Source organism: Vollenhovia emeryi, unplaced genomic scaffold, assembly GCF_000949405.1.
Source record: "Vollenhovia emeryi isolate VEMERY1.0 unplaced genomic scaffold, V.emery_V1.0 DF939122.1, whole genome shotgun sequence".
NCBI lineage: Eukaryota > Metazoa > Arthropoda > Insecta > Hymenoptera > Formicidae > Vollenhovia > Vollenhovia emeryi.
This window is the reverse complement of record NW_011967244.1, coordinates 3883772-3911497: the sequence shown is the minus strand read 5'-3', so window position 1 is coordinate 3911497 and position 27726 is coordinate 3883772. Positions and strand designations below refer to the sequence as shown.

The 27726-nt window shown below is 45.0% G+C and overlaps 5 protein-coding genes across 15 annotated transcripts; 3 read left to right on the top strand and 2 right to left on the bottom strand.

Moving 5' to 3' along the window:
• The first annotated feature begins 45 nt into the window (after positions 1 to 45).
• LOC105570060 (serine/threonine-protein kinase 10) lies at positions 46 to 15096 on the top strand. Of its 5 annotated transcripts, none has more exons than XR_001009564.1 (13): positions 46 to 983; positions 2862 to 3518; positions 3590 to 3754; positions 3879 to 4077; positions 4167 to 4297; positions 4383 to 4706; positions 6337 to 6421; positions 6498 to 6652; positions 6734 to 7257; positions 7363 to 7895; positions 7974 to 10213; positions 10724 to 12446; positions 12678 to 12761. XR_001009564.1 is itself a non-coding variant. In XM_012026996.1 (13 exons), the coding sequence occupies exons 2-13, from the start codon at positions 3360 to 3362 to the stop codon at positions 12734 to 12736; spliced, it is 4656 nt and encodes a 1551-aa protein (XP_011882386.1). In that variant the 5' UTR covers positions 48 to 983; positions 2862 to 3359; the 3' UTR covers positions 12737 to 12820. The 5 variants fall into 5 exon arrangements, 2 of the variants coding, with proteins under 2 accessions (XP_011882386.1, XP_011882385.1); XM_012026996.1 differs by having other exon boundaries at positions 48 to 983; positions 10724 to 10805; positions 12678 to 12820; XR_001009565.1 differs by lacking the exon at positions 46 to 983 and adding an exon at positions 1301 to 1636.
• A 309-nt stretch (positions 15097 to 15405) lies between these two features.
• LOC105570058 (60S ribosomal protein L26) lies at positions 15406 to 17217 on the top strand. The gene is made up of 4 exons (XM_012026992.1): positions 15406 to 15506; positions 15838 to 16016; positions 16625 to 16765; positions 17033 to 17217. Exons 2-4 carry the CDS (start codon positions 15849 to 15851, stop codon positions 17168 to 17170), a joined length of 447 nt encoding a protein of 148 aa, XP_011882382.1. The 5' UTR covers positions 15406 to 15506; positions 15838 to 15848; the 3' UTR covers positions 17171 to 17217.
• Positions 17161 to 19515, bottom strand: LOC105570059 (protein lifeguard 4-like). Of its 2 annotated transcripts, none has more exons than XM_012026993.1 (6): positions 19198 to 19515; positions 18921 to 19063; positions 18632 to 18740; positions 18450 to 18555; positions 18221 to 18372; positions 17161 to 18153 (listed from the first exon to the last, which is right to left on the bottom strand). In XM_012026993.1, exons 2-6 carry the CDS (start codon positions 19051 to 19053, stop codon positions 17904 to 17906), a joined length of 750 nt encoding a protein of 249 aa, XP_011882383.1. In that variant the 5' UTR covers positions 19054 to 19063; positions 19198 to 19515; the 3' UTR covers positions 17161 to 17903. The 2 variants fall into 2 exon arrangements, with proteins under 2 accessions (XP_011882383.1, XP_011882384.1); XM_012026994.1 differs by having other exon boundaries at positions 19329 to 19515.
• Positions 19516 to 19692: 177 nt separating this feature from the next.
• On the top strand, positions 19693 to 21036 carry LOC105570053 (U4/U6.U5 small nuclear ribonucleoprotein 27 kDa protein). 5 transcript variants are annotated; one of them, XM_012026985.1, is made up of 4 exons: positions 19693 to 20103; positions 20188 to 20351; positions 20646 to 20726; positions 20803 to 21036. In XM_012026985.1, exons 1-4 carry the CDS (start codon positions 19997 to 19999, stop codon positions 20862 to 20864), a joined length of 414 nt encoding a protein of 137 aa, XP_011882375.1. In that variant the 5' UTR covers positions 19693 to 19996; the 3' UTR covers positions 20865 to 21036. The 5 variants fall into 5 exon arrangements, with proteins under 5 accessions (XP_011882375.1, XP_011882376.1, XP_011882373.1 ...); XM_012026986.1 differs by having other exon boundaries at positions 19694 to 20103; positions 20821 to 21036; XM_012026983.1 differs by having other exon boundaries at positions 19695 to 19838; positions 19970 to 20103; positions 20646 to 21036.
• Positions 20956 to 27628, bottom strand: LOC105570054 (Fanconi anemia group I protein). 2 transcript variants are annotated; one of them, XM_012026988.1, is made up of 21 exons: positions 27333 to 27628; positions 26974 to 27257; positions 26739 to 26906; positions 26451 to 26665; positions 26016 to 26212; positions 25815 to 25951; positions 25234 to 25454; positions 24787 to 25139; positions 24583 to 24712; positions 24195 to 24502; positions 23919 to 24110; positions 23525 to 23856; positions 23299 to 23453; positions 23036 to 23232; positions 22794 to 22961; positions 22501 to 22678; positions 22210 to 22426; positions 22052 to 22124; positions 21838 to 21978; positions 21642 to 21740; positions 20956 to 21354 (listed from the first exon to the last, which is right to left on the bottom strand). In XM_012026988.1, the coding sequence occupies exons 1-21, from the start codon at positions 27414 to 27416 to the stop codon at positions 21178 to 21180; spliced, it is 4026 nt and encodes a 1341-aa protein (XP_011882378.1). In that variant the 5' UTR covers positions 27417 to 27628; the 3' UTR covers positions 20956 to 21177. The 2 variants fall into 2 exon arrangements, with proteins under 2 accessions (XP_011882378.1, XP_011882377.1); XM_012026987.1 differs by lacking the exon at positions 20956 to 21354 and having other exon boundaries at positions 21363 to 21740.
• Positions 27629 to 27726: the final 98 nt, after the last annotated feature.

Here is a 27726-nt window from a genome sequence, read left to right as displayed (position 1 = left end):
CAATGAACGCAAAGCGCTTAGCAAGCGCTAACTTCTGCTGGACACAGGTATTTAGAGATTGGTTATCAAGGCATCATGAGGACAGTAGAAAAGCTGTCTACACGGCTAGTAATGAAGTCTTGTCGTGCGGTAAAACTGATTTAATTAGACATTCAAAAAGTCTAATACATGTTGATAATATAAATAAAAGTCGCAATGTCAACCCATCTGCCTCGTTGACTGTTTCTAATGATAATACATTTGTGAACCACGGTACTGTCATCAAAACTTCTCCCTAAATTCGCTTTCAAATTCATTTCCATTTGGAACCTTATGATACCACTTAATATGTACGTGAGTGAGGCTGCGCAGAAGTTTGCGCGTGCGCGAGTAATATTCTCCCTATCACCGGTGGAACGTCCCGCGGACGTCCGGTGTTTTTCGCTCGATCAGGTTGACAGCGCCGAGAGGCCCCGTCCGCGCGGTCGGGACAAAATGGCGGCGCCGTTCACGTTCTAGGATCCGCGCGGGGCCCCTCGTCCCGCCGTGCACGGCACTGATCCCGCTCGATACGTCACTTCCAGGCGCGGCGGAGTGGAGAGCCCCGCGTCTCGTGCACGCATGAAAGGCCCGCGCGCGCGCACGTGCATGCGTGCGTGCGTGGTCGTGGTGGTGTGGCGAGCGCAGTAGGTTGAAAATGGCCGTGCACGCGCATAGCTCCGCCGCAGCGATCGCCGATCCCCGCGAGAGATAGGCTCCTCGGTGCGGGTCGACGACGGGACGCAGTCCGCGTCAAGAGCGCCGTCGCTCCGTCCGTCCCTCTCCTTCTCCCATGAACGGATCCCGCGAGGCGAGACGCGCAGCGGAGTCGACCAGACGCGCAGCGGCTACACATTCCGGCGGATCTCACAGCGGTAGAGCGCGAGGGTAGGAGGGAGGGGGGGAAGGAGGCGGCCGTCGTGTCGAGGATCCCGGGACTCGGACCGTCCTGTCAGCGATCGCAGGTAAGGCGAGAACGTTCCGCGATGCGACGGCGCCGTCGTGGGTGACGGACGGCCCGCTCGTCCGCCCTCGGGTTGCACGCGGACGTGACACGCGCGCGTCATCGCCGTCGCCGTCTTGCGGTCCATCCCTGTCTCTCGAAGAGGCGCTTTTCTCCTCTCTCCGCTACTCTCGGGCGACGGAATAGGTGTCCCTTCCCAGATGCACTTTCCTGCACTTTCTACGTGCGGAATGAAGTCATCTGCGGTCGTATCTCGGACAAGCGGTGGGCAAGGGGGGAGAGAGAGAGGGTCGCAAGGTAGGCGATGCGGCGAGGGAGAGAGAGAGAGAGAGAGGAAGGCGCAGCCGCGGAACAGTCCCGTCTAGCTTCCACGAGACGGACACGCGCGACGTGTCCTCCGCGATCTCGGCCCATCCCCGAACCACGTCGTCGTCGCCGTCGTCGTCATCGCCATCGCCGTCGCCATCGCCGTGTCGTCGTTGACGGTCTGTCACGCGCGCGTCAACGGCCGCGCGTAGCCCGATTTCCCGATTGCGCGGCGTGTGTCGGGGCGTGTTCGCGCGAGGAGGAGCTTAACCGCTTTCGCGGACAGATGCGTGGACACGAGGCGGTTCCGCGCGGGATTCCCGAGGATCGGCGGCCGCATCGGCGACGGTATGGACGTGACCTAGGGTCGCTTGTCAAAATTGTGTCAAGCCGCGCGAGCAAGCGTCAACACCTGTCTACGACTTGTGCTCTCTCTCTCTTTCTCTCTCCCTCGTCTCCCTTCTTGCTGGCTCTCGGCCGCTCGCTCTCTCGCGGTTTCTTATCGTCCGCTACGCTTCCGCGACACATATACACGCGGCCGAGGGCGGCTATCGATCAGGAGGAGGCAGCGAGAAGCGTGACGGACGGACGGATCCGCGCGCGTTGCGCCAAAGAGGATTATCATGTTCGCGGAGAGCGGGGCCGCGTTCCGCAGTCTCGCGCGCTCGCGCGCGCGCGCGCGCGCGGCGGGGCCGCAACGGTAATGCCGATTAACGCCTAATCGAATTTCGCCGTCTCGCCGCCGGACGTTTTGCAAGTCCCGCTGCCCACGCGAGATGCTTCCGCGAGTAGGGCAATCGCGTTGCAATCGCCGCTTTTCTCTCTTTCTCGCGCGCTCTCTCTCTCTCGCTCTCTCGCTGCTTCTTCCTTCCCCTTGAAAGGAAGCACCGGAACCGTGGAAGCGCGCGCGCAAAGTGTGTTGGCGTCCCGCTTTTGCGCCCGGAAAATCCAGCCTTTTAAAAATGTCTCCGGCGCCTGGGATGGTTTAAAGGGCGGCGGCGGCGCGGGAGTTTCTCCCCCGGGAATCCCCCGAGTGTTCGCGCTATTGTTAATAATAACTGCGCATCCCTCGATAACAGCCCGCTCCGTCTGCAGATAGCAATTTTTCCGTATTCAAGCTTATCAATGATATCTGGGTTCTCCAACGCCTTTTATCTCACCTCCGCGATTCGCCCGCTTAACACGTCTCCGATTCTTTTCGCGGCGCCAACGCGTACGTGCGCGTCGAGAATTTCGTACCGCGCGGGGCACCTGATTTCTGGTTTCGGGCCAACTTAAAGATGGATATCTTATTTTAATGAAACGTTCCGCCGACTTCGCCCCAGTTTTCTCCGCACTGAAATTTCTTCATTATCCACTACCGTTGAAATACATTAGAAACAATGTAGCACATGTTACGTTCATCGCTATGCGCATCGTATTAAAAAAAAAAAGAAAAAGGATCGTCTCTCTTTCTCTCTCTTCAGTGCCTGTAATTGAAATCGAGCGTCGAACGGTCGGCGAAACGAGCCGACAGAATTGCAGGTGGAAGGAAGATCGTGAGTGAATAATAAATTGTATCGTTTCCTTCCAGATTTGACTCGATTGCTACCCGTGCATCTAATTGTTGGAGATTGTCAGCGATGGGTCGCGATCCTCCTCTCTGTGCCCACAGTAGCTTGAGCGCGACGACAATCATTTAGGAAGTGCGGCTCGGAGTTCACAAAGATGCGGGAGTGGTGCGGCACGGTCCCCTGGTGTCCGGCAGGGATCTGAAGGGAATCGGCGCCCGAGTGCTCGAGGAACTTACCTTGACGCGGCAGATATAAGAATAATGCGGACTGTGTGAAGTGACATTGTTTTTCCTTTTAAACGTACCGCACATCGCAGCATTGGGGAAATGGTTACTGAGCTCTTTTGAGCGCCAACTAAGAGTTATATTTTACTACAAATTTACTACGCGATTGTTAAAAAGAAAGTTACACTTTTGTACGGCAAAGTGCGCGCGTGTTGTTGAGGCTTCGCCGCGCGTTCAAATTGCAATAGCAGTCTCGGTGCGAGCGTGCAAGTATATCGAGACACAGCTGCCAAAATGTCGTTCCTGTCGAATCTGAGGAAGGCCTTCCACTTCGGTGGCAACGACGCGAAGAAGAAGAAACTGTACAACAACATTAAAATGGACTGCAATCCGGAGGAGTTTTGGGAGATGGTGGGCGAGCTGGGGGACGGCGCGTTCGGTAAAGTTTACAAGGTGAGCATTTTAATCCCCGGTCCATCCGAGTTCGCTCCACTGGCGGTCCTTTTAAACGATTATTGCTTCAGGCACAACATAAGCAGTCCAATCAGCTGGCCGCGGCGAAAATGTGCGCGTTAGAGGGGGAGGACGATCTTAGCGATTTCATGATCGAGATAGACATTTTGTCCGAGTGCAAGCATCCCAACATCGTTGAGTTACACGAGGCTTACTTCATTGAGGGAAAACTCTGGGTATGCTTTACACGTTTTCCTTGCATTTCTATTATTTATAGCGAGGGGGCTCTTCTTTTACAAATAAAACAATTATTACTGTAACGCAAGGTGGGCACTTTGAATGGAAAGAGTGTTTTTGCAGATGTTAATTGAGTATTGCGACGGTGGTGCTGTGGATTCCATAATGGTCGAGCTGGAAAAGGCCTTAACAGAATTGCAGATTGCATACATCTGCCAGCACATGACTAAAGGTCTTGCCTTCCTACACAAATCCAAAGTCGTGCACAGGGATTTGAAGGCGGGAAATGTCTTGCTGACTATGGCCGGCGGTGTTAAAATAGGTAGATGTCATAAATGAGCTTCGGTGAACTCTTTGCTAGTGTATTAAATGTGACGTGTGTGTATAAAGGATTTTATCTTCAATTTACAGCTGACTTTGGCGTGTCCGCGAAGAACAAGCATACTCTGCAAAAGCACGACACGTTTATTGGAACTCCGTACTGGATGGCGCCCGAGGTTGTTCTGTGCGAAACATTTCGGGACAATCCTTACGATTTTAAAGTAGGCAATCGTAAATATGAATAAGTAACTTTCTCGATCTGGCACTCTTGACTTGAAGGCGTTATACGTGAACCCGACTGTTTAGGTGGACATTTGGTCTCTTGGTGTAACTCTTATAGAGTTTGCACAAATGGAACCACCGAACCACGAAATGTCGCCGATGCGAGTGCTACTTAAAATACAGAAAGGCGATCCGCCGAAACTGGATCAGCCCGGGAAATGGAGTAAGGAATTTAATGATTTTATTGCTAAAGCACTTATAAAGGACCCGGCCTCACGACCCACCGCTGATGATTTGTTAAGACATCCGTTTATAAGCCGAAATTTAGATCCAAAGCCTATCAGGGACTTGTTACTTGAATATAAGGCGGATGTTGTCGAAGAAGAGCTGGTAGATGAGGAAGCAGAGGTAGGTTCTATTTTTCGTCCTATCCACTTTATGTTCTTTATGTACATGTTAATTATGCAGATCATACGCAAATAATACGATTAATTATACATAAATTCAATAAGCTGAACACGTAACATAGTACGAATCTTTAGATTCAGAAAACATGCAAGCATATATTCTTTGCATGTTACTTACATTAAAAGTCTAATACACGCTTTATGCGAAGGACAAACATTTTCTAACATGGCGTTTCTCTCGTTTTAACTGTAGTTGCATTAACAATATCGAAACTTCAATTCAAAGAAATTTGCTCTAGTGCAAGCATTTTAAATGTAACAGCCGTGGTAGATACCCGTTTCATAATTCAAGTAGTTTTGCACAGAGCTTCTGATAATGCAGAATTAACATGTATTGCACATTGTTACATGCTTCCGTTATTATAGAAGGCCAAAAAAGCGAAAAAACACAGAGAACAATATCAGCGAATTGGTAAGCTGCTTCCGTGTGAAGCATACATGTCTTACCCCTGTCCATTTGTGAAATGGAGGAACGTAAAATCATTAGAAAGTTGTTGATCAGATGTTGCATCAGTTGGAACCCGACTATCAGTCCTGACAAGTTGTCCCTGAAAAATTGAGGACGCGTTGATTATTTCTTACCAAATTGTCAATTCTTAAATAAGACGCGACTGTTCGTATTTATATGTCACTACGCATGACGTGACCGTGCCGTTTAATATTACAATAGTGCATGCGTTTACAAATCAAATCTGTTGCAAATTCTGTGTTTCTCCTTTGTCGTAAGGAATGAATTATTGAAAATGTGTAGAGTATTGTCGACAGTAGAGTACTCCGTGTATAAAATATCTTATCATGATAAATGTGTTGTGATAATTTTATTACTTTGGCTGTGCATGCGGTTCACCTGGCCCTCGCCAGCCTCATTATCCCAATGCGCGTCAGGTTAGTAGTTTGCGTCGCTGTATTCTCTGCAGGATCAATTAATTCTGAGCTACATAATACAAACTTAAAACATGCGCTACATATGCTACTATGCAAAGAGAACATTTTACAAAAGTGATCCGTATAATATGTACGAGCTGTTTTCTCCGAAACAAAATTCTTTCTCGACTTTTTAACATTTGTTGGAGCTCCCTACGGAATAATTAATGCCGCACTATTGTCCAAAATATTTCATTTAGATACTTTTGTGCAATAATAATTGATTTGTGAGAAAGAAAAGAATACAAGATTGTCCGCTTTGGATATCTTACGATTCCCCTTTCTCTCTCTCTTTCTACGTATAAAAGGCTTAAAATCCCAGAAGAAATCTTGCTGCTGTCCTTACCAGTTTCCGAGAAAACAATTTGTAAAGTTTACGTGGCTCACATGATTATATTATGCATAGCATGAGATAACGTTTTCTCCGTTTTATTTTTTTGTGATTTCACATTCTTCATATGATAACGAAAAACTGCAAACTTATGATTGTAATCTGCGAACTCTCACATTTTTATCTGTGTATCTGGTTACATGTTACTTAGTACCATGCCATTTGTAATGGAAATCAAATGATTCACAATCAAAAGATTTTTTTCTTTACACTTTTTTAATATTTTGTACATACAATGTATACGTTAATATTTCAGGAGCAGCGCACATCTCAGCTTCCTCTGGAGCTGGATCAAATCACAGATGACTCCACTGCTACGCGTCTTGATGCTGATGTTAAGAGTGAGTGTTGCAAAACTACTAATAAATAGTGTATATAACATTGGAAAATATATTAATACTTTCTTCTGTTTGTCAGTTCCCGAAAAAGAAAACCTCGTGGCACTGCCTGCGAAGAAAGAGGAGAGTCACAAGCGCGAGATCAATCGGGATGGTGAGAAAGAGGACAAGAATAAGAGATTGCGTAAGGCTGAGTCCAAAGAGAACATACAACCTCCTGCCGAGAGGAAGCAGGTACTTGACATAATTATCTTATTACTAACTTGCGCGGAGAACGAATGTTTGTTAATGGCACGTATGTAATTATTTGCGCAGGCACCTAAGCCACCAAATGAGACAAGTGAGCGCAGATTATCTCGAGATAAAGGGCCGGCGCCTCCGCCACCACCGATGCGTCAAGATAGCGAGGAGAAAAAGAAGAAAGATGAGGAAAGAGAGAACATTCCGAAAACCGTCGAGAAAGTTGCAAACCTGCAAGTAGATAGACAAAAATCTACCGAAGATAAACCGCATGTGAATAAGTTGTCGCAAAATGAAAAGACGGCGGATCAACAGGTGATAAAAGTTAAGGAGCAAAAGAGTTTAGAGATCGAAGATCAGACGCAAAATGAATTGGACAATACCGAGAAGATAAAAAAAGTAGAGAGCGAGGGTAACGGTAAACTATTTGACAATATAAGAAGATTTGAGAGTCAACAGAAGTTACTGAACAATAAGTCGAGCTCCACCTCAAAGAAACAATTGAGTGAGAAACGCAAGTCGGCACCTGTAAAACCAGAGATGATCGAGGACTTGTCCAAGATAATATACAAGCAGTCATCTTTTGAAGATAAGAACAGGTGAGTATTTTCTATTTACTTGTACTAGAATTTAAACTTTATAGGTTGAACTTGTGGAACGCTGATCTAAAGAAATCTCTATCGCAAAACAATATTTCCATTTAGGATGAAAAATAAGCTGTCATCCGTTGACGACGTAACGAATTACGAGTTGCAATCTCGAGACAAGGAGGTTTACAAGAGTCTGGAGGAAAAGCGGAAATCTGTCGGGGAGAAATTGAATGCCGTATTGGAGAAGCGGTTATCCATGGACCACAAGAAACGAATAAGCGACGGTTCTGTGGAAACATCGAAGCACGCATCCGTCGCGTCGACGCTCCTAACGGAGAAGAATAACGTTAAGGCTAATTCTACGGAAGATATTAAGACGCAATTTGGCGTAACGAAGACTGAGAGTTCCGCGAAAAGTCGCAGCGCGGGATCGTCCAGAAATGACTCTCTGGAAAACTTTTCGGACGAGTTGCATGCTAAAACAGTTAGTAGTAAGACGGACTACAATCAGGAGGACGCGGCGAGCGATGACAAGGGCTTGGAGAAACAAGATCCGGGAATTAACGTATCGGTGATTACGTCGACGCCGATCAGAAGCAGAAACGGTTCGAGAAGAAGCAGCGGGGACAACATAGTCGTTATTACTGGTAAAATCGAGATAGTATTGCATTACCTTAGACTAATCATCGCTTGTTCCTTTACTTACGTTGCGTGTTACGTTGCAGGAAAAGCTCAGCCCGAACAAGAAGTACGCTTAAATACATCGACCGTCCATATTACTGCCGACTCGCCGGATATGTCGAACAGTCTAGCGAGTAACATAAGCCAAGTAACCGTCGTGACGACGCATCCGCCCGTATTGGTGGACGCGCCCTCGACGACGTCCACGACGACGACGCCTCTTCCGCGACGCACCTCGCCGACGTCGGAGGTCGTTATCGTCGCCAACGAGATGAACAAGACTCAGGTCAACGATAATTCTATCGACGACGACGCGTTTACTAGTCTGGATAGTCTGGAATACACGCCGCAGGAACAGCCTATCGTACTTACTGACGTGTCCAAGAGAATCGGCAAGAAACTGGACGAGTCGGAGGTGGTCATAGTGAGCCCCATCGTGGACGAATTGCAGGACACCAGTCACGTCTCGGTGGTCACTGTCGGCGAGGATAAGGAACAAGTGAAGGACTCGTCGATATCTAAGAAGCACAACGTTATTCGTACCGGCTCGTCTCACAGCGATCTGAGTTCAAACGAAAGACTGAGCTTGAGGAGCGACAGCGGGGACGAGAGCGGCAAAGTGATAGTCGCCAGCACGACCGTCGACTCATCGGACATGGGTGATTACGAGAGAAACGCGAAAAAGCTGAACGGACTGATCAAGAACGAAATGCCGCATCACGCCGACGATAGAATCGTGAAGACGGTCAAGCCGAAGGAAGTCAACGTGAAGAGTTTCGGTAAGGAGAAACGAGTCTCCCCGGACAGCTTCGAGGGTTCCAGATCCCAGAGCGATTCTAGCTCTATAAGGTCGCACACGCCGAGTAAGAGCATCGATCGTTCCGATGCCGAGTCCATTTCGACGACCATCAGTCAGGACAGCAGGGAGTCGAACAAGGAAAACCGTTTGAATCAGCCGCAACATACGGAGGTTGACGAGGAGGTCGTCCTACGTCGAAAGCCCGATTACAGTCGCGAGATGTCCCGGCCAACCAGGACGAAGGAAGACATACAGATGATGAATCTGAAGAAGAAGACGCGAAAGCGCACGAGAAAGTTCGAGATCGACGGTGTCATGATGACGACGACGACCTCGAAGGTGATATACGGCGATGACGAGAACGGTAAGGTGTATGACGATCAAATATTCAGGAAGCAGGAGCTGCGGGAGTTGAAGATGCTGCAGAAGATGGAGCAGAAACAGTACCAGGATCTGTCGCAGAAGGCTCAGTTCAACAAGGACCAGCAGGAGAAGCGATTTGAGCAAGAACGACAGATCTTGGAGCGAAGTGCCGAGGCGGATTTGGAGGCACTCGCCCGACAGCAGAGACAGCAAATCGAACGCGCCGAGGCGCAGCAGGAGGTCGATCTGCGACTGTCGTCCAAGAAGATCCGGAGCGAGCAGGAGAGGGAGCTCAAGCAATTCCGAGAGGGCCTGAAGCAAGAATTAAGATTGCTCAAGCAAGAAATAGACTTGATGCCAAAGGACAAGCGGAAGAGCGCGTTCAAGATACGGAAAGAGAAGCTCGAGGCGGAGCACGAGGAGCGGGAGAAGCTCTTCCTGGAGAAGCTCAACGAGAGTCATGAGATGTCGTTGAGACGACTGTCGGACAGCCATCGCGAGAAGATCGCGCTGATGGAGCGGCAGTTCTTGCAGCAGAAGCAGCAACTGATGCGCGGCAGAGAGGCGGCCATCTGGGAGCAGGAGGAACGGCAGATACACGAGCGGCAGCAGCTGCTCAAGAAGCAACTCAAGGACATTTTCTTCCTGCAGAGACATCAGATGCTCATACGGCATGAGAAGGAGCTGGAACAGATGAAGAGAATGAATCAGAGGAAGGAGGAGGAACTGATTAAGCGACAAACTGTGGAACGTCGGAACCTACCTAAGAGAATTCGCAATGAAATGAAGGCGCGCGAGATGATGTTCCGTGAGTCGATGAGGATCTCGATGTCGTCCGTGCTCGCGCCGGATCCCGACGCCGAACGGGAGAAGCTCAAGAAATTTCAGGAGAACGAGAAGAAGAGATACAGGGCGGAGCAGCAGAGATTCGAACTGAAGCATTCCAGACAGCTCGAGGAGGTGAGGGCGCAGAGCGACGCTACGATCAAGGAATTGGAGCAATTGCAGAACGAGAAGCGGAAGATGCTGATGGAGCACGAAACGCTCAAGTTGAAGGAGCAGGAGGAGGCTTACGGCAGGGAAATTCGCGAGTGGAAGGCGCAACTTAAGCCACGAAAGCAGGTAATTACACCAGCTTGGACAATGTTATCTCGAAATTATCTTATCTTTGTCTTATCGATGTGTTTCTTGGATCTTTAATCCTTGCGGCCTAATAGTACGTACAACTGCCTTTTAATTCTCTATTATTGGTTTAGCAGTGTGCTTCACTTTCGAAATTACATTGTTGATTTTACGCATTTTCTGTAACAGTGTGAGAATTTTTAGTTTCAATTCGAAGGTCGGCGCAAACCGACGCATTGAAGCGGTCAGGAGGCTTGTAACGCGGGGATGTAAGACGTAAAACAGAGACGTCCGCTTTCGCATTCAGCTTGCGTCGCTTTGCGCGGAGCTTAACTTGCATGACTAATCATTAATGAAACAAAGTCGCCGTAAGTCGAGATGAAAAGTAATTAAACGCGGGAACGCGCAACGGGAAACGAATTCGCAGTTGAAGTTAACGTAGACGCGCGAAGTATCGAGCTCTAGGTCTTGACATAAGTCTGACATTAAGTCTTGATGTACCTGTTATAGAAGATAGAAGCTGATCTGGCGGATGAAATGGAAGCATTGGAAAAGCGCTACCAAGACTATTTGCCTTCTTCTGGTCTTAGTGGTCTCTCTTTTCCCTTTTTCGACTATTCTAAAGTCATGTTTACCGACACTTGGAGGAGATCCCCACGCTTGTCACACTCCACACCCACTTCCCCGTCTTTCACCATTCCCAGGGTGTCGCTGAAGATTAGCGGTTCGGATTCGGGTACCTTCGTGTCGAACGGCACGCTCTCACGAAGCTACTCCAAGCCGGACCTAGTGCCGTTCTCCCGCAGATAGTATCTGTCCAAATCATACTCAACGTCTCGTTCATATCACACTTAATCCGGGGAAGTTTTACTTATATACACGCGCGCGCAATGTACGTCTATTAGTCCATTGTGTCTTCTTATAATAGTAGAAAGACATTTTTCAAACTATGTAAATTCGGAGATACAATGTTGCCATCTTTTTCACCATCACGAATGTTTGTAAGACTTCCCTGTTTACGTAGCACTTTCCTGGCCACGAATAACTAACTGTAATCCTCTCTGCTTTACTCACTGGCGCCTTAATGTTAACGCAATAACTTTGGACTTAAATGTTTATATGTTGCATATGTATGTACAGTCGCGGTTTGAAAGATTGTTTGACGTTTTATGATAATTAATATGAAATTTCGGAAATATAGTCTATCATGCGAGATATTATAGCTTTTGTTCACAGATATGTGCAGTGACGCATTATTAGAGCAAAGAAATTTATAGGTGAACGAATATCTGTGCAACGATACATACGAATATTCCGAAAGCTTGTCGTAAAACGTCGGGCAACCTTTTTGACCGTACACGTGTATGTAGATGTGTTATATATTTTTATGCCATTACCCAGGGAATTGCTAACACAACTAGAAGGAGATAGATAAGTAACTATATTGTTTATATAAAAGTTATGGGACACATGTGGCAAAAATCGTATCGTGTAGTGCGGCAAGTTAATTTATTTTTTGTGAATCATGATTCTCCAAATCTAGGAAATATGCACGAATCGGATAAGAGAGATCTTCATGCTTCTCGAGGTCTATGTAATAATATTTAAGTTTTGTTGTATAAGATACACGTAACATGTATGTATGTTAGCGTCCCCTGTTTACTCAACTGTCGCTTCCACTCGGTTATGTAATTTCTGTTCGTCGGTAGTTGATAAAAAGACAAAACCGATCGACGAAGGGAAGTACGGAGAGGCTCTATTAATTTGTTTAAAGCTCCAATCAGTTTCCAAGTGCCAAATTGAGTTAAGATTATTAAGCTAGAACATCTTTCGAGATAACTTAGCAAAAAAAAAAAGATGACGTAACTAATGTATTTTCTTAAGATTGTGCGTGTTCGAAGGAAAGAGTTCCATCGCTGTAGTTGTCTCGTCCATGTATATCAATGTAATCGTACGTTATGTTGCTTTATTATGAGAGCTTAATCGGTTAAACGTCGAAATAACAGGGTAAGTGTGGTGTTACCATGGGCTATGTATTAGAGTTTAGCGGAATAACTTGTGAAAGCGCGGCTTCCTTAAAGGGTCCCGTAACTACTGGTTGTTTAATAGCGTATAGACAGTTTGTATTGCAGTCCTTAACTTAAATGTAAATCCCACGAAGGAAAGATCCTAATAGAGCTAGAAAGAGATTCCACATGTTGGATTTCAAAGCTGTGTACAAAATAGCCACAAGGTTAGTCCACAATATTGTTGTAAAGTATCGCCGGTCCACGTTTCAAACACGTTCTACGGACATTTGTAAATATATATAAGACGTTTGACGCATTCCCTTTTTCCACAGTTAAACGCTGTTGCATTGCTAATTTAGTTACGCGAGATTATAGTCTACTCTAGTCATTTTACTTACTTCTGTGTGTGTGCAAAGAGATAGATTTTTCTCTAACATGTCTTTCTCGCCTTGCAGAAACTCGAGGAACAGTTCGCGTTACAATTGGAGGAACAGGAGGCGATTTACGGGCCTAGTGCGATACCACTGTGCCTACCGGCTGATCTTCCTGACCTGACGCATCACACGACCGAGTCTACGCGTAGCTCGTTGTCCTCCGTGAGCGAGGGCTGAGGACATTACGAGGATACGAAAGAACATGTATAATCCGCGTAAGACGTCTTCGTGCTCGAAGCGTTCCTTAGCTGATATTAGCGTCGTCGCGATACCAATCGTCACCGCTGTTTGTACGTGTATATATCGCGGTAATTCGTTTTGGAACTGAATATTAAATAATTTTCATCTAGGCACGGCTGTCATTTGTGTATGTATGAATAATTGAGCCACCGGGAGCAACGGCAGTAACGTGATTTCGAAATTTTTACACGTCGGGTTTGTAACTCTTGGATAACGTCGGGGTCAGTGTTCCTTCGAAAACAAGTACCATTCGATTATTAAAAATCGAGAGCGCCGATCCTTGGTGACGAAGTACAGAGCTTCCGAATCTGAGGGGGAATATCTCGCGAATTGTTGTATGCGGGAACCAGTTCACAATTAGACATGTGTTGTCTAAAATGTATCTGTACAGATTGTTATGTAATTTATACGCTGCGATAACGATAACGCATTGGTAAACTGAAATTAATCCGCCCATGTTTTGATCTTGGAATCTTGTTGCAATGCGAAAGACACGCACTGATATTCCTCGGATCATGAAAACTGAAACTAAAAGCCTTTCCTGCGCATTATGTATAGGATGGCGCCCATAAAACCGGCCTCGAACGCAAAATGCAAGTTACAAAGACTGTTTGGGGCCGGTTTTATGCACGTCACCCTGTCTATACATATATTATCAAAGTTAACTCCGTTAACGCGTCGGTGCAATTAGTAATAACTTTGAGGGAGGATAACTGTTGTGTATGTATGTTTATAGAGAGAGTATGATTTTACAGCTATACAATTCACACAGGCACGGAATGTATATTTTTTTACATTTTAGAGAATTATATTGTATACCAATCAATTCAATCCATGTTCGAGTACTGCTCGAAGAACGAGCGTTATAGGAAATTTGTTACATGTAATTATATGATGGCGGTGAATGATGCTGATGACCAGATTTGTTTTAAGCGATCATAATTTCGAGCTATATTATATACATAAAATCGCTGATTTGTACATGGTAACAGTTCATATAATAATAATGTTAAGCTGTAGTCACCATGTTCGGTTATAGTTACGTTATTTATAAAAAAAAAGGTTTATAATAGCAACGCGAGTATTCTACTTCAGACGAATATTTTAGTAAATACCCGGTCAAACTCGGATTACTTTGTTCCTTGGGTCGCGCCCGATTTTTGCTCCGACATCTGTTACGTACGTTTGAATTATTTAAAATTGTGCAATGTTGTGATAAATATTATGTTCTCGTATTTGGATATGTCGTCTATTTCCATTTGTCGTCGCATAATATTCCGGAACACAGGTAAATACGTATCTAAACGCACTCTCCAAGAGCGATCAACTCCGTTCATATGATGAAGCTGAAAGAAGGGCCTTTTGTGAAATCACCTCGCGCCTGATAACGAATACGATGCTGCTACTTACGAATAGGACATGATGATTATATTATGAGAAACAAAGTAATCTAGTTTTACATTGTACTAAAAATCAAAGGACAACACCAAATATACGTCGTACGTTTGCATGGCTGTGTGCACGGCTCATGACGTTCTAGAGAATCTCTCTTGCGATACAATGCATACTTAAAACGAGCATGCGTGGCTAATGCAAGCTGTAGATAAAGAGTACTTGTAAAAAAACACCTCTTTTTTAATTGTAAATTAATCTCGCTGCGAAGTTGATTAGTTCGATACATATATGTATACATGCGGAATGTCTTAGATTCCCTCTCAACGGACTCCTTGCATGGGATGATTTGTGAAATCCATTTTTCTTTGAGAGGAAAAGACAGATCAACGAACTTGTTAACGAAAATGTGTGACTGAGAGGAAACGTGGTAGAGGGAAATGGGACGTCTGCAAATATGTATTATTATTCGGAGAGTTTCGTGTACATAGAATTCTGATAAGCTGTCTAAGGAACTGTAATCTAGTATAAATATCATGTTACGACGACTCGTTGAGAAGCAAATTTCTTTCCTTCTTCAATAAAAAGTACCGTGCATATCTCTTTTATATATCACGACAAGATTAATTCTGTAGAGCATTTATATCAATTTCCACGTCGCCGTCGAGATCATTATAGACGATTTTATCGATATTACAAGCCATTGACACTCCCCCTTGTGTCAGTGATACGATTATGATTGTAAATTATTCATCATGTTAATTTACTTGTAAGTATTTGTTGAAAATACACGAATTGCGAAAGCGTGCGCTCTTATTAAACGTCATTGAGAGAATTGTAGACGAGAACTGAATTCCTAGGCTCGACCTCTTTTTCGACTATTTTTCGCAAATTAAAAATGCACCTGCATACGTCGTGTCAAACCCCCTTAACAGTATACTTTTCAGTTGTGGCTTTAAATTACAGCGCGACGAAAATTCGGGGAAAGACACGCGAGATTCTGTTACGTAAATCGAGATAACTATAATTGAACGTCCCGCTTTCTCTCGGGCAAATTGACCGTTCGCGACGGTCGCGTCGCTGTCTCCGTCAGTTCCGGAAGTGACACACTGCGGCGATAGCGGCTGCCGCGTGCGGCGCGTTGCGCATGCAGCGCATGTCGCCTCGTCTCCTAGTATTATTCTTCCGGTCTAGGGCCGTCGCGTTGAGCTGTCGTCGGTGAGTTGGATGGATATTAATCGCGCGAGATCCTGTCGAGACGCGAGGAAACGAAGCGATATTTCGCACCAGCGGGAATCCGCGAGGCCGCTATTTACGCGCGCCGACCTTATTTTTGGCGTGTGCGAAAGTCGCGTCGACTTCGGCTCGTTGTGCCGTCGGATAACCTGTACCCGAGTCGTCGCGTCGCGTCGCAAGGCGGTCCGTGCGCTCCTCGTGCGTGTGCAGCGACGATTGAAATTGATACCGCGCGCACATCACGGCTCCGCGAACGAATTTGAGGTCGGTATCGTCACGATTGTCCTACGCTTACGAACGATTCTCGTTGCAGAGTCCACGAGGATGAAGTACAATCGGCTGGTGTCCTCCTCGCGCAGGAAGAACAGAAAGCGGCACTTCACGGCGCCCTCGCACATCAGGCGGCGGCTCATGTCCGCGCCGCTGTCCAAGGAGCTGCGACAGAAGTACAATGTGCGGTCGATGCCGATCCGCAAGGACGACGAGGTGCAGGTGAGTCGGGTCTCTCGAGTTCCAGCCTCTGCGCGCGGCACGCGGTTGTACGTTGAAAATCACGTGTCGCGTCGTTTCATTGAGCGCTAGGGCCCGGTGTTTCGTTTTCTGGTCAAATGTTAACAAGAGACTGACCACCTGTCTCTTTAGACAATATAGAGAAAGGTGGAGAGTCAACTGGTCTCTGGTTAACAGTTGACCAGAAAATGGTAAACCAGGCCTAAGATGTCTAAATGTTAATACTCGAGCGTTTCGGGCTCGGTTTCACGAAACGTCGTTTAACTTTAGTTTTAGTTTCATTTATGTTTGTCTCTTTCTAGAGTAACAGTTGGAAAGAGACAAAGAGCGAGTTGAGCCAAGCTTGAAGTTGAGCGACGTTGGTGAAACCGGGCCCTGACCCTTTGCACTCCGAGTTATATTTCGTTTATTGGTTTGGACTTGGAAAAAATGTCGAGTGAGACTCGACAAAGGAGCTGCCGAGATAAAAACTGATGTCGAGTCACACTCGACATAGGAGTGCAAAGGGTTAATATACATTATGGAAAGTTGGAAAGGAGCTCCAAGAACTTGATACAAGTGTACACCTACGATGCGTTTTCTCTTTAAAGGTAGTACGCGGCCACTACAAGGGTCAGCAAGTAGGAAAAGTCGTCCAGGTGTATAGAAAAAAGTTCGTGATATATATTGAGCGAATCCAACGTGAGAAAGCGAATAGTGCCAATGTCTACGTCGGCATTGATCCATCTAAGGTAAGAATGATTGAGAGAAGCATCAGGATCTTGCGCTATTTTGATACTCGTATGATGAGCTAATCCATAATCCATTCGCATAGAATTAGACGAATGGCTCGACTCTGAAGCTTTGTGCAGGGTTTTCCTGCACATTCGTCGACGAGTCTCGCTTGGTCTGATTAATGCAGAAATATTGGCGCTGATGTATCAATTTCGTTGCAAGCCTCTTTCGACTCGCGAGCTTCTCCGCGCTCGAATTCAACACCTGCCGTATTATCGTTTCAGACGGTTATTGTTAAATTGAAAATGGACAAAGACCGCAAAAAGATCATCGACAGGCGAAGCAAGGGCAGGCTGGCGGCGCTGGGTAAAGACAAAGGCAAATATACAGAGGATGTAACAGCCGCTATGGAAACGTCGTAATTTTGATATATTTTGCGTTTGTCACAATAAAATATTTAAAAACAGAACTTGCAAATTTATCTCTTATTCACAAATAGTTCCTTATATTCGACACTAAAAACAGCACCTTAAGGCTAACATTACGTTTGTCATACGACAAATTTTTTAAGCGTGTCGATTGGCTGCCGAATAGAAAACTTATAGATACTCGAGAATCATATTATCTCGCAGCCAATCCCCCACGCTTAAAGCTTTGTCGTACGACAAATGTAATATTAGCCTAAGGGTCCGAGCACAAAGCAAGCTTAAACGTAGTCGTACTTGCCTCGAATTACACATGGCGTTACTTTTGCGCCAAAGCTTGTGCACTATCTACGTTTACGCTCGCGTCTTCGTCGTAAGCTATCACGTTACTTTGTGCTCTGTCCCTTAGGATGACATTACATTCGTCGTACGATCGATTTTTCTAGCTCCATGTCGATTGGCTGCAGGGTAGAATATTTCTAGATACTCGAAGACCTTTCCACTTTCTCCGGTTAACATACACGAAAATCTTGTACGACAAACGGATCACCAGCCTAAATTATGTTTCTAGGGCTAGAAGTACTTGATAAAAAATAGAAGCTTATTGTATAGACCTGGAATTCACACCACAATGCATATAACATATGTGTACATAACGTATACACGTTATATGATCTATAGAGCGACCCGTTCTTCGCGTCTAACATTCCGATGAACGTAGTAATACTGCTTACTGCCTCGAAATAGCAAGTGCCCGTAGTATATGTAAGAACAGATTGATTATATCCAGATAGATGTTAATCGTCGCCAAGATGTACTCCTCGGGCGAGAGCGTGTGCATTATAACTTGCGTGTCAAAAATTATGAACAGGCAGAATAACAGTGCGCCTCCGACGCTTATGACCCACTCCATTGTGGTGCTCTGAATGAAGATCTGCATCACACCACCGAGGATAAGGCACCAGAGTCCAATGAACAATCTGCGAAGACAGTTATAAAGGATTGTGGGGCTCAATTTGGCTGACACGCGAGATAGGGTACACTCACCCAAATCCTAAAAATGAGAAGTCCCGCTTGGTTTGAAAAGTGTAAGCCGTCAAGGTGATCAAAATTGTCAGAGTTATAAACAGAGCCTCCAGGACGACCGTGGTGTCGTACATGGACACTACGACGCCGACGGTGTACGCCTGCACCAGCGTCTGCAATACCCAAAGCATATCCTCGCAGACATCGCGTGTAACGCGGTCAACGATAATCGTCTATCTCTCGTACTTACAAATGAGCCTAAGAGGATCAGGTTGGCGGGATGGTCCTTCCTCTTTATCATCAATGCAATTAAGATTCCCATTGTCAGGAAAAACGCCAAACCCATGGTCCATACGCTAAATAAAGGAAACAATGAATATCTCTACCAGGTCGTATAGCGCGGCGGATGAAACGTGTAAGGAAACGGCTTACTTGTTCTGCACGTATAATTTCACGGTCGAGCTGATGACGAATACTGAAGCCAGTGCGACCGTCATCAGGATCTGAACGCTCAGTATACCATAAACCTTCCGCAAGAAGCCTGGACGCACGTGAACGCATAATTAGAATCGAGCGGAAATTCATGCACAATTATAATATTATTGCGCGATTGAGCCGCGGCGTCGCGAGCGCTTTACGACTGTCATTACGACAGTTACGACTACTTTACGGTGAACATATGTTAACGTTATTCCGTGGTCCTGCAACGTCGCGAAATTACCCATTCGTATCTTGATGTCCGCATTGTGCACGTTGTTCCTGTAGGCGAAGTCGTCCTGTATCTCGTGCTCGGACTGCTCCTTGCCGCCCCGCTCAACATCCTCCTCCACCAGAATCAAAGGGGCAGTGGCCATTTTTAATTTCCTGAATAAACAATTTGGAAAATGAGACACCGACAAGCCAGACACGACGTGCCACGCGCGGGCTCCCGCGACTGGCCCTCGCGGGTGTCGCGCGCGAGAGTCGCGCTCGGCGGGATCGACGATCCGCCTGTTTACCTGCAATCGTCCCGGTGTTAATTTATCCCGTGAAAAACAATTAAGGCCCGCAGCGCGACGGAGCCGCGCGCCACGTCAGGGACAACCTCTCGTGATATATCGGTCGCGCGCGTCGAACGACGATGCGTTACCTCGGTCTCTCCGCAGGGGGGGGCCTTTAACGGCCGGTTTTACGCTGCCAAGTCGAATTTGTGCAATGTTTGGGTGAGAATTAATTATCTGACGTCATTGTTGTACGCAAAATCGATGGAAACGGTGACAGGCTCCGACAGGTTCGTCACGAGACGCGCACGTCGATTTGGCGCGCCAGCTGGAGGGAAAACCGGAAGCTCCGAATCCCCCACCACCTCGGCCGCCGGAGTCCCTAGACCAATAACACGAGCGCGACGGAGAGAGGAGGCATTTGTCCGCGAAGCTTATTGGCTGTTTTCAAGTTTCCTCTCTCTCTCTCTCTCTCTCTCTCTCTCTCTCTCTCTCTCTGGCTCCGATGCTTTTAAAATGCGCCACCGCGCACGCAGTGGCGCGTGGGTACACAATTAAAAAACTTTGGTTATGCGCGAAGATGTTGTTTAGAGATTGATACGGCAGAGACTTTCTTACTTTAGTCTTTTTTACATTAGACGAGAACACAAAAAAGCGCCGTAAGTATCAGCCGCTCAGGAGCGTCATTTCCGTTTTCTCCTGCTCCTGAAAATTATATCGCGGTCTTTTGCGTGTAACCACAAATCTTGTGTGAGAAAAATTCTTGCGCCACGAAGGCCCGTTCTTTCAGTCAAAAGTATACATGCGAATGTAAAGAATGGGGCGAAGCCGCACTCCGTCGCCAGGGAGACGGAGGGATCGGTCCCGAGAACGAGATCGCGACAGAGACCGGCGGAGAAGACGGTCGCGTGAGAGAAGACGGAGGTACGTCCGACAGTGGCTTCCTTACGATTGACCTGTCGCAGTTACGTCGACATTCAAACGTCGGGCTCTTCCGAATGTTCGTAGATCCGTCGAGCGGGACAGGGTGAAGTCGAGAGACAGGGAGAGGGATCGGGAGCGCGAGCGAGACCGACACAGGAGATCGTACAGCAGATCCAGGTCGCGTGAGCGCGACAGATTGAACAGATCGAAGCCGAAACCCTCGACGAACGAGCGACCCGTTATCACAGGTATTCGGGTGTTCCTCCTGCCCAGATAACATGCATGTCTAAAAGACATCTTTAAGATGTCTTTAACACGTCTTTTAGACATTTTTTAGACATACACGTCTAAAAGATATCTTAAAGACGTCTTAAAGAAGTCTTGAAGATGTCTTTTAGACAAGCATGTTATCTGGGTGATTATTGAGTACTCGTAAAACAAAACAAGAAAGCGCGAAAGCAATTTGCGTACTTAAAAGATTAATGCTGAGAGAAAGAGATGTAACGATCGAAGAGTGACTCAACCCTGCCTTTGTATTGCAGAAGCGGACCTTCAGGGCAAAACGCCCGAGGAACAAGAGATGATGAGAATAATGGGATTCTGCGATTTCGACACCACTAAAGGTAAGAAGGTAGATGGGAACGACGTAGGCGCGGTTCATGTCATTTTGAAAAGAAAGTACAGGCAATATATGAACAGAAAGGGTGGATTCAACAGGCCTCTGGACTTTGTCGCGTAATTCGTCTCTAGTACAATTTTAAGTTGCGTCGTGTATCGACGACGAATAGAACGATGTTGCAAACGAGATGAACACACATTGGGATTACTAATTCCACGATTGACGAGCTAACATGAGTTGTACTTTAGTTTATTACTTTGATGCGACATATTGTAGTAACACAAGTATATTTAATAAACTCACTCTTTGCATACGACTCCTGATGTAATAACTTTGTATAAAAAAAAAACTTGTCATATGATATAGAATTAAATTTGTCACATAATATAAAAGTGAAGTTTGTATTAAAAAGCTCGAAGATATGTACAGTCTTTTCAGACAAGGCACTCGTGGCTTCAAGATTCCGACAGTCTCCTAGAGCGTTTCAAAGGCGGTGATTCCGTAGGCGATTTCGAGGGCACGTCGTTGTTTCTAGAGCGTTTCGCAGGTGTTTCTGTAGGCGATTCGATGGCTATATCATTTATATCTTCATTAGATGCGTTGTTGCTGCGACGAGAGTTCTGTGTCTCAAGCTGTTAAATGGAATGTCGAGTGTGAAGATTAAAGCTTGATCTACAATGTGCTCTCTGCACCAAGAAACATTCTATTTTATGTAAACAAAATCGAAATGCTTAAAAAATTTGTCGACAATGTACGACTGTACAACGTGTAACATACAATTTAGCAACTTGCACGAATTTTTTAAACGTACTTCTCGACTACGAAATAGAATGTTTGTAGACGCAAAGAACACATTGTAGATCAGGCTTAAGGGATACCGAACTTTAAACGATCTTTCCTTCGTATTTGTCTTCCTTACCATGCTTATATCCATCTTCTCCAGTGCTTCCGTCAATTGTGTATTTTTTATACGGAAGTCTCGCGTTATGCTGTGCTTTATGTAAGCCTCGAGCGGAATCTAAAGAAATACGCACGTCGCAGGTGCTTTTATTCGTACGAATTCATCTCCTTTCTCTGAAGTATATGAATTTCTTAAATATACAGCAAGTACTTACGCCGGTCTTCTTATCGAGTGACAAGACCTCGTTGTAAAATTGCTCGATTTCAAATACCACACGCGGTATAACTTTGGTCTCCTTCAAAATCTTGTTTCGTTGCATGTGTGAATCAGCTTTCTTGGATGCACTTTGATTTTCCTACATATACACACAAGAATATGTATTATTATTTCTACACGTAACAAGATCAGATCATATTTTAGACGAATACCTCAGTATGAGTTATTAAATTATAGAACGCGGACTTCAATGGCTTCCCAGCTGACTGGATCACTTGAATAAATCTGAAATCGTACGAAAAATTTGTAAGGAAAAAAAATCAATAAAATTTATTCAGTAAAACTTGTTAAGTACGAAGGGGACTTTTACTTCACTGATTGAAACGCTGCATTTTGTTTACTGGACTTTCCAGAGAAATATTTTGTAAGATTGCTAAGTAGGTTGTACAAGACTTGTAAATTCTTAAACATAATGTCCGTGGACGGTCCCGGTTTAATAGCGACGTTAGCTAATGTGTAAAGTATTTGTATAACGTGCGACAGCTGCCTGCACAAACTGCGTTCTTCGGTTCTCAGTTTTTCTTGATCTGCGGGTTCGAAGATCTTAATATTACTACGAGAAAATAAGTACAAAGCTTAAATAATACGAAATCGTACGCACGTTCTTCGAGATCCGTGCCAGGCGAGCAAACGATATTTTGCTCGGCCCTAAGACGCACCAACAACCAAGATACATTGTCCAATTTCTCTTTTACCGCGCTATTTACTAAATTATAAAGTTTGTCCGCTGTATCCTCGTGGATAATTTTGAAGTTGTTGTTTTCCGGTACCTCAACCTCCTGCAGATAAAAAAAATATTTAACGAGAAATCTCTCTCCGCGCATTCTTATGTGCGGTAACAATACGATAAACGTTACGACAGAATATACATGTTATTATGTACGCGTAATATACCTTGTCGATGCTACCCATTTTCTCGCACAACGCAAGAGCAATATCGATTAATAACTCGCCATATTCCTTGCTATGTTCTTCTATCCATAACAGAATTTGGAAAATAGTCAAAGAAGCTTGAGGATCCATATTTTCCAATTGTGTGAATTTCATCATCGAGTCAAACACCTTATGTAACAGATTAATGATACTTTGTATGTTCTCCATTTTTATTTGATAAAAATAGAAGAAAAGCTACCAACTTCAACGCCATTTGTTTCATAAAAATTGATCTCCTGCGTCAGTTGATATATAATATCCAATAATATGCCAAGTATCTTTTTGGAATTCTCCTCGTGTTCCTCTTTCTCGCCGAAGAATGTCCTGAAGCTCGCACGTAAAGCAGCAGTCATGCTTTCTAATTGTCCATTAAGATTTTCCACCTGGGTTGACTTATTAGCTGCAAAAAAGTATTATATACGATAGGAACAGACAACTCGCTCATTTTAACATCTTAAACACTTACAAATGACAGTGCTGAGAAAGTGCGGCAATTCAGAAGAGAAATAGGTGCAGATTAAGCAACATAATTCTTTGAAACATTCCAATGCTAATATAGTGCCCTGTTCGTCCGCATCGAGGACTTTGTTTAAATCCAGTACAATGTGATCATACAACAATCTGCAAGAAGAAAAGGAAGAATTCAGTGTCCGCAGGAACACGGATCACACTTTTTCACAGATGTTCCTCACTTTCCAATTTCGAAGTAAGTCTTCATATATTGTTCCTTATGCTTTCGTAAATTGTATTCCGTCAACAGTTTAACATTCTGCAAAATTTGCAACAGTGTCCGCAGAACGTAATGATAGAAATCATTGTGATCTATCAACACGGCTACTTGATCCGCAGTTGCCCAGGGGATGGATTTCAAATAAAAGAGCGACAGACTTTTGTGCACTGTAGACAGATCCATGATACTAGGCGGTAATTTTATATTACCCAGCCGGACGGCTTTCTTGGTAGTATTTGCGTCGGTCTGTGTCCTTTTATTTTTCCCCTCTCCTTTTTTAGCCTTTGGTATGTGCTACGGATTGAAGGCAAAATTTATATCAATTATGAAACACACGCAATATATATTTTCGTTACCTTAGTAAATTCGACGAATCTCATGTATCCTTTGAATAAACTTTTAATATTTTGCGCGGTATCTGTACAGTTTACGGACCAAGCGTCAATTCTAAAGGATATGAGAGCTTCGTAAATTTTTATCGTTAACAGAACACTCTGCAATTTTTCTTGAGCCTTGATGCTAGAGTTGCTCAAGTCAAGCTTGTCGTCCTATTGAGATAAAAAAGTCGGAGATAATATTAAAATAATATAATTGTAAATAATTTTAAATTTGACCCAATCTTCCGAACTCACCAGACTTAGGTGTTCTGTCTCAAGCCGCGGCATCCGTTTGCAAAGAGATTCCAAGATAATAGCCAATTCGTCTACAAAAGATGATCTTACTAGGGCCGATTTGATATAAATCTTTTGCAGCATGAGTATCAGTTCCGCCAGAGGTTCCTGTATCACAGCTTGGTCCCCTTGTACAGCCAAACACAAGTCTAGCTTAACTGGTAACACGACGTTCTCGTCTGATTCAAAAAAGGTCTTGAAGTGCGGCACTAACATCTCTAATATGTACGCCGCTATTTCAATATTTTTCAATATGGCTTCATATAAACCTTCGTATAAATTGACACAATTAGTTACTTTAATCTTTCAGCAAGGTAGACAACATAAATTTCTTTTTCTAATCTCGTACCGTTGTACAAGTGTAATCGAACTTCGCACTCATGAGTGAAGCATCTTCTTAAAATGCCCAATATATCGTAACATAAAGTTCTATTGTATCTCGTGGTAGATCGTGCTTGTGTACCTCTCTCTAATGTCACCTACGAAATTAACATCATGTGCAATAATTGGTAATTTTACAGTTTACTTATTTTGACGATATGAGCAAGCAAACCTGAGTCAAGATGGACGTGGTACTCGCCCCAGTCGACGACGAATTGAGGTATTGACTCGAGCTCATCGCGAGACCGCTCAGAGTGTGCATATTCAGATTCCTCAACATTTCCAGAATTCCACTGACTGCCATTTGTCGCTTTAACGTGCCCTTTCTGTAGAGAGCTTGCCTCAATGTCAAAAGCAAATGATCTCTTATGCTGATTGAGACTCGTATCAGTGGAAATATCGCGGAAACGATAAAAATGGCCCTATCTCCGGGTATAGACGAGATCTGATCCAAGAGCATTATTATGGACTCTTGATGATCCAATACCAAAACTGTTAACTTGCGACACATATACGCTAAACAATCTGCAAACAAGTGATAAATGACAACAGCTGGCAACATTTAAATTACGAGTTTGGCAATAATTAGCTAACTGATCAAGATATTAATGGATCCTACCGGTATATTGAGAAATGCACGATCCACCGGCGATTATCTTATCAATTAACAATTGAAATACAGTCGCGACCGTTTCGTGATGCTTTCTCATGATCTTCTGGAGTATCTTGGTACCGATCTGCCATAAAGGATGCGCGTCCGTTTTCACCTTATTCTCAATAGCCATAAGAACAACTGCGAGATCCACGAGGCCTTTCAATACTAAATGACGATCCCTGTTACTGTATAATTAAAATGACGTGCACATTGAAACATTTGATATTAAGGTATGTATACAGGGTGAGGAAAAGGTATGAAAACGCCCAAATTTTTCGAAAACTATGCACTTTAGAAACGAATGTTTGAGACAAAAGTTATATGGTTTCAAAGGGAACATAAGATGGTGTCATTAATTTGATCTTGAATAGTTGCTTGAAGGTCACGTTAAGGCCATCTTGAATTTTTTAAACGACAACCTCCATTTCTTATATCTTTTTCTATTAATTGGAACATTTATCTAAAATCTTTGTTTCTAAAGTGCGTAGTTTTTGAAAAATTTCCATACTTTTTCCCATGTATAATGCCACGCGCTGTGTATCTACCTCGCCTCGATGACGTTTACCATTACGGCCATTGTGCTACAAGATTCGGGAATCAATTTTCTCAACCATGCGCTATTTTTCCGTTTACTGTCACTTTCGTTACGTTTATTGATGATCGCCCGCAGCATCTCGAAAATCTACAATATCACATTGAGTCAAGGTAAAAGCGTCGAAATACGCGAGAGTTAACGTATTGGTCACCTGACTCTCGTCGATGAAAGCAACTGTGAGCAGCACGGAGAGCATAAAAGGCTCCAATACAGCTTCGGGGACGTGTGACACGCTTTTGAAGTACTTAACGTAGTCTCTTATATGTTGGTGGTTCAATTCTGCCGCTTGAGATATATGATACAATACTGTGCTTTCAACGTCTTGAACTTCTCTCGGATTTATCACATCTGTAATTTAGCAATTAAAAATTAAGATCTGCAAAAAATGGTTACACCACGCACTAAAATGTAATTTGGAGACGCACGATTCGTAAATTATAACTGAATTTTAACTTTTCTCAAACTCTTTACGTGTTCTTAAGATTACACAATTAAGCTATACTGAGATCATACATTTCTATATTTATAATTGCATGTGTAATTAATTGCACTTGACGATTACACTATATCACTGTACTGTTCTTACCTATAGTGTCCAAAGTGTCAGCACTGTCGGTCTGTGAGAGGCGCACCGTGAAATACTTCCGTAATGCCTCCAAGAGGTATTTACCATCCTGATTAGTGCACAATCTCAATGACTGGTGCACAAAGGGAGGCACTTCCTCAACATGTATACCCTGCATTTTTGTGCAGAGTACTGTGATTACCGTGGCGTGGTCCTCCTTCTCCAAGGATATGTCTCTAAGTGCAAGAAAGTCGTCAGTTTACCAATAGCGTGTTTGCTACTTCCGTCGAGAACCGCGAGAACCCCTACCTGAACATTCTTGCCAGCGACGGCATTATCTGCGTGTCCCACTTGCTGTTGCATATATTATTAACAATTAGAGACTTGTACTTGGAGCCGGACACCTCGCCGTTCATGTAACTGATGTATCTCTCCTCCTCCAACACTTCCAGCAGGACCGGCAACAGTTCCTTCCAGCTGCAACACACCGTAATGCGTTTCTCTCCTCTTTCCGTCGTGTCGAGGCTGCAAAGTTATCACCTACCTCCTGAACTCGTCGTCATTGTTGCAAATACTGGCGAGGCAGAAGTCCACCAGCCTGACCAGGTGTAGCTTCGGGTACGTGGGAAAGTCTACCACTATCCGATTCACGATCTCGTTCGCGTGACTGATCGAAACCTTGGACTTGCCCAGGGCCTTCAAGGCGGACTCCACCAGTACGACCCTCTTGACGTGCAGGCTCTCCGACTCGGAGCACATCTGCAGGACCTCGTCCAGCAGCCGGGCGATGTCCGCGTTGCAAATCCCGCTGGATATTGTCCTGGCGAGCTGAAATAATCGTCGTTTTTACGAGGAGTCTTAACGTGGGTAAACAAAGCGTGTCGCGCGGCTTGTACTTCTCACCTCGTCAGACGAGGTCTCCCGCACCAATTCGAGCAGCTGCTGCCGGTCCTTCTGGCTGAGCAGACTGTTCAGTTTCACGCTCATCTCGAATCAACGGCGCGGTCTACGAGTGATAAACGAAACAAACGTGCGGTCTCCTCTTTCCTCGAGTTTCAACAAGATTTCCCGCTCTCGCAGACTATCTGCCAACCTGGGAAACGGATATTCGTCCACGAGAAACGGCCTGCCAATCTGAAGGGAGGTCAAAAGCCCGCGCGTGTCCTCACTCGCCCTCCCTAGAGTCGCTGAGGTCCGAAAAGAGACGGATGCACCCGACGAGGCGTCGGAGGGAGAGAGAAAGAGCGCGAGAAGCACCTGGGTGTAGAAGGTGCACGTGAAACGCGGTGGTGGCGGC

Coding starts and splice junctions, on each gene's coding strand:
- LOC105570060 (XM_012026995.1), top strand. CDS start 3,360: ATGTCGTTCCTGTCGAATCTGAGGAAGGCCTTCCACTTCGGTGGCAAC. Junction 3,519..3,589: donor CGTTCGGTAAAGTTTACAAG/GTGAGCATTTTA, acceptor TTATTGCTTCAG/GCACAACATAAGCAGTCCAA. Junction 7,258..7,362: donor TCTTTTGAAGATAAGAACAG/GTGAGTATTTTC, acceptor ATTTCCATTTAG/GATGAAAAATAAGCTGTCAT.
- LOC105570053 (XM_012026983.1), top strand. CDS start 19,997: ATGGGGCGAAGCCGCACTCCGTCGCCAGGGAGACGGAGGGATCGGTCC. Junction 20,104..20,187: donor TCGCGTGAGAGAAGACGGAG/GTACGTCCGACA, acceptor GAATGTTCGTAG/ATCCGTCGAGCGGGACAGGG. Junction 20,352..20,645: donor CGAGCGACCCGTTATCACAG/GTATTCGGGTGT, acceptor TTTGTATTGCAG/AAGCGGACCTTCAGGGCAAA.
- LOC105570054 (XM_012026987.1), bottom strand. CDS start 27,416: ATGAGCGTGAAACTGAACAGTCTGCTCAGCCAGAAGGACCGGCAGCAG. Junction 26,666..26,738: donor TCGCTGGCAAGAATGTTCAG/GTAGGGGTTCTC, acceptor TCTTGCACTTAG/AGACATATCCTTGGAGAAGG. Junction 25,455..25,814: donor GTAAACGTCATCGAGGCGAG/GTAGATACACAG, acceptor TTAATTATACAG/TAACAGGGATCGTCATTTAG.
- LOC105570058 (XM_012026992.1), top strand. CDS start 15,849: ATGAAGTACAATCGGCTGGTGTCCTCCTCGCGCAGGAAGAACAGAAAG. Junction 16,017..16,624: donor GCAAGGACGACGAGGTGCAG/GTGAGTCGGGTC, acceptor TTCTCTTTAAAG/GTAGTACGCGGCCACTACAA. Junction 16,766..17,032: donor TCGGCATTGATCCATCTAAG/GTAAGAATGATT, acceptor TTATCGTTTCAG/ACGGTTATTGTTAAATTGAA.
- LOC105570059 (XM_012026993.1), bottom strand. CDS start 19,053: ATGGCCACTGCCCCTTTGATTCTGGTGGAGGAGGATGTTGAGCGGGGC. Junction 18,556..18,631: donor AAATTATACGTGCAGAACAA/GTAAGCCGTTTC, acceptor TCCTTTATTTAG/CGTATGGACCATGGGTTTGG. Junction 18,373..18,449: donor TGATCCTCTTAGGCTCATTT/GTAAGTACGAGA, acceptor TGGGTATTGCAG/ACGCTGGTGCAGGCGTACAC.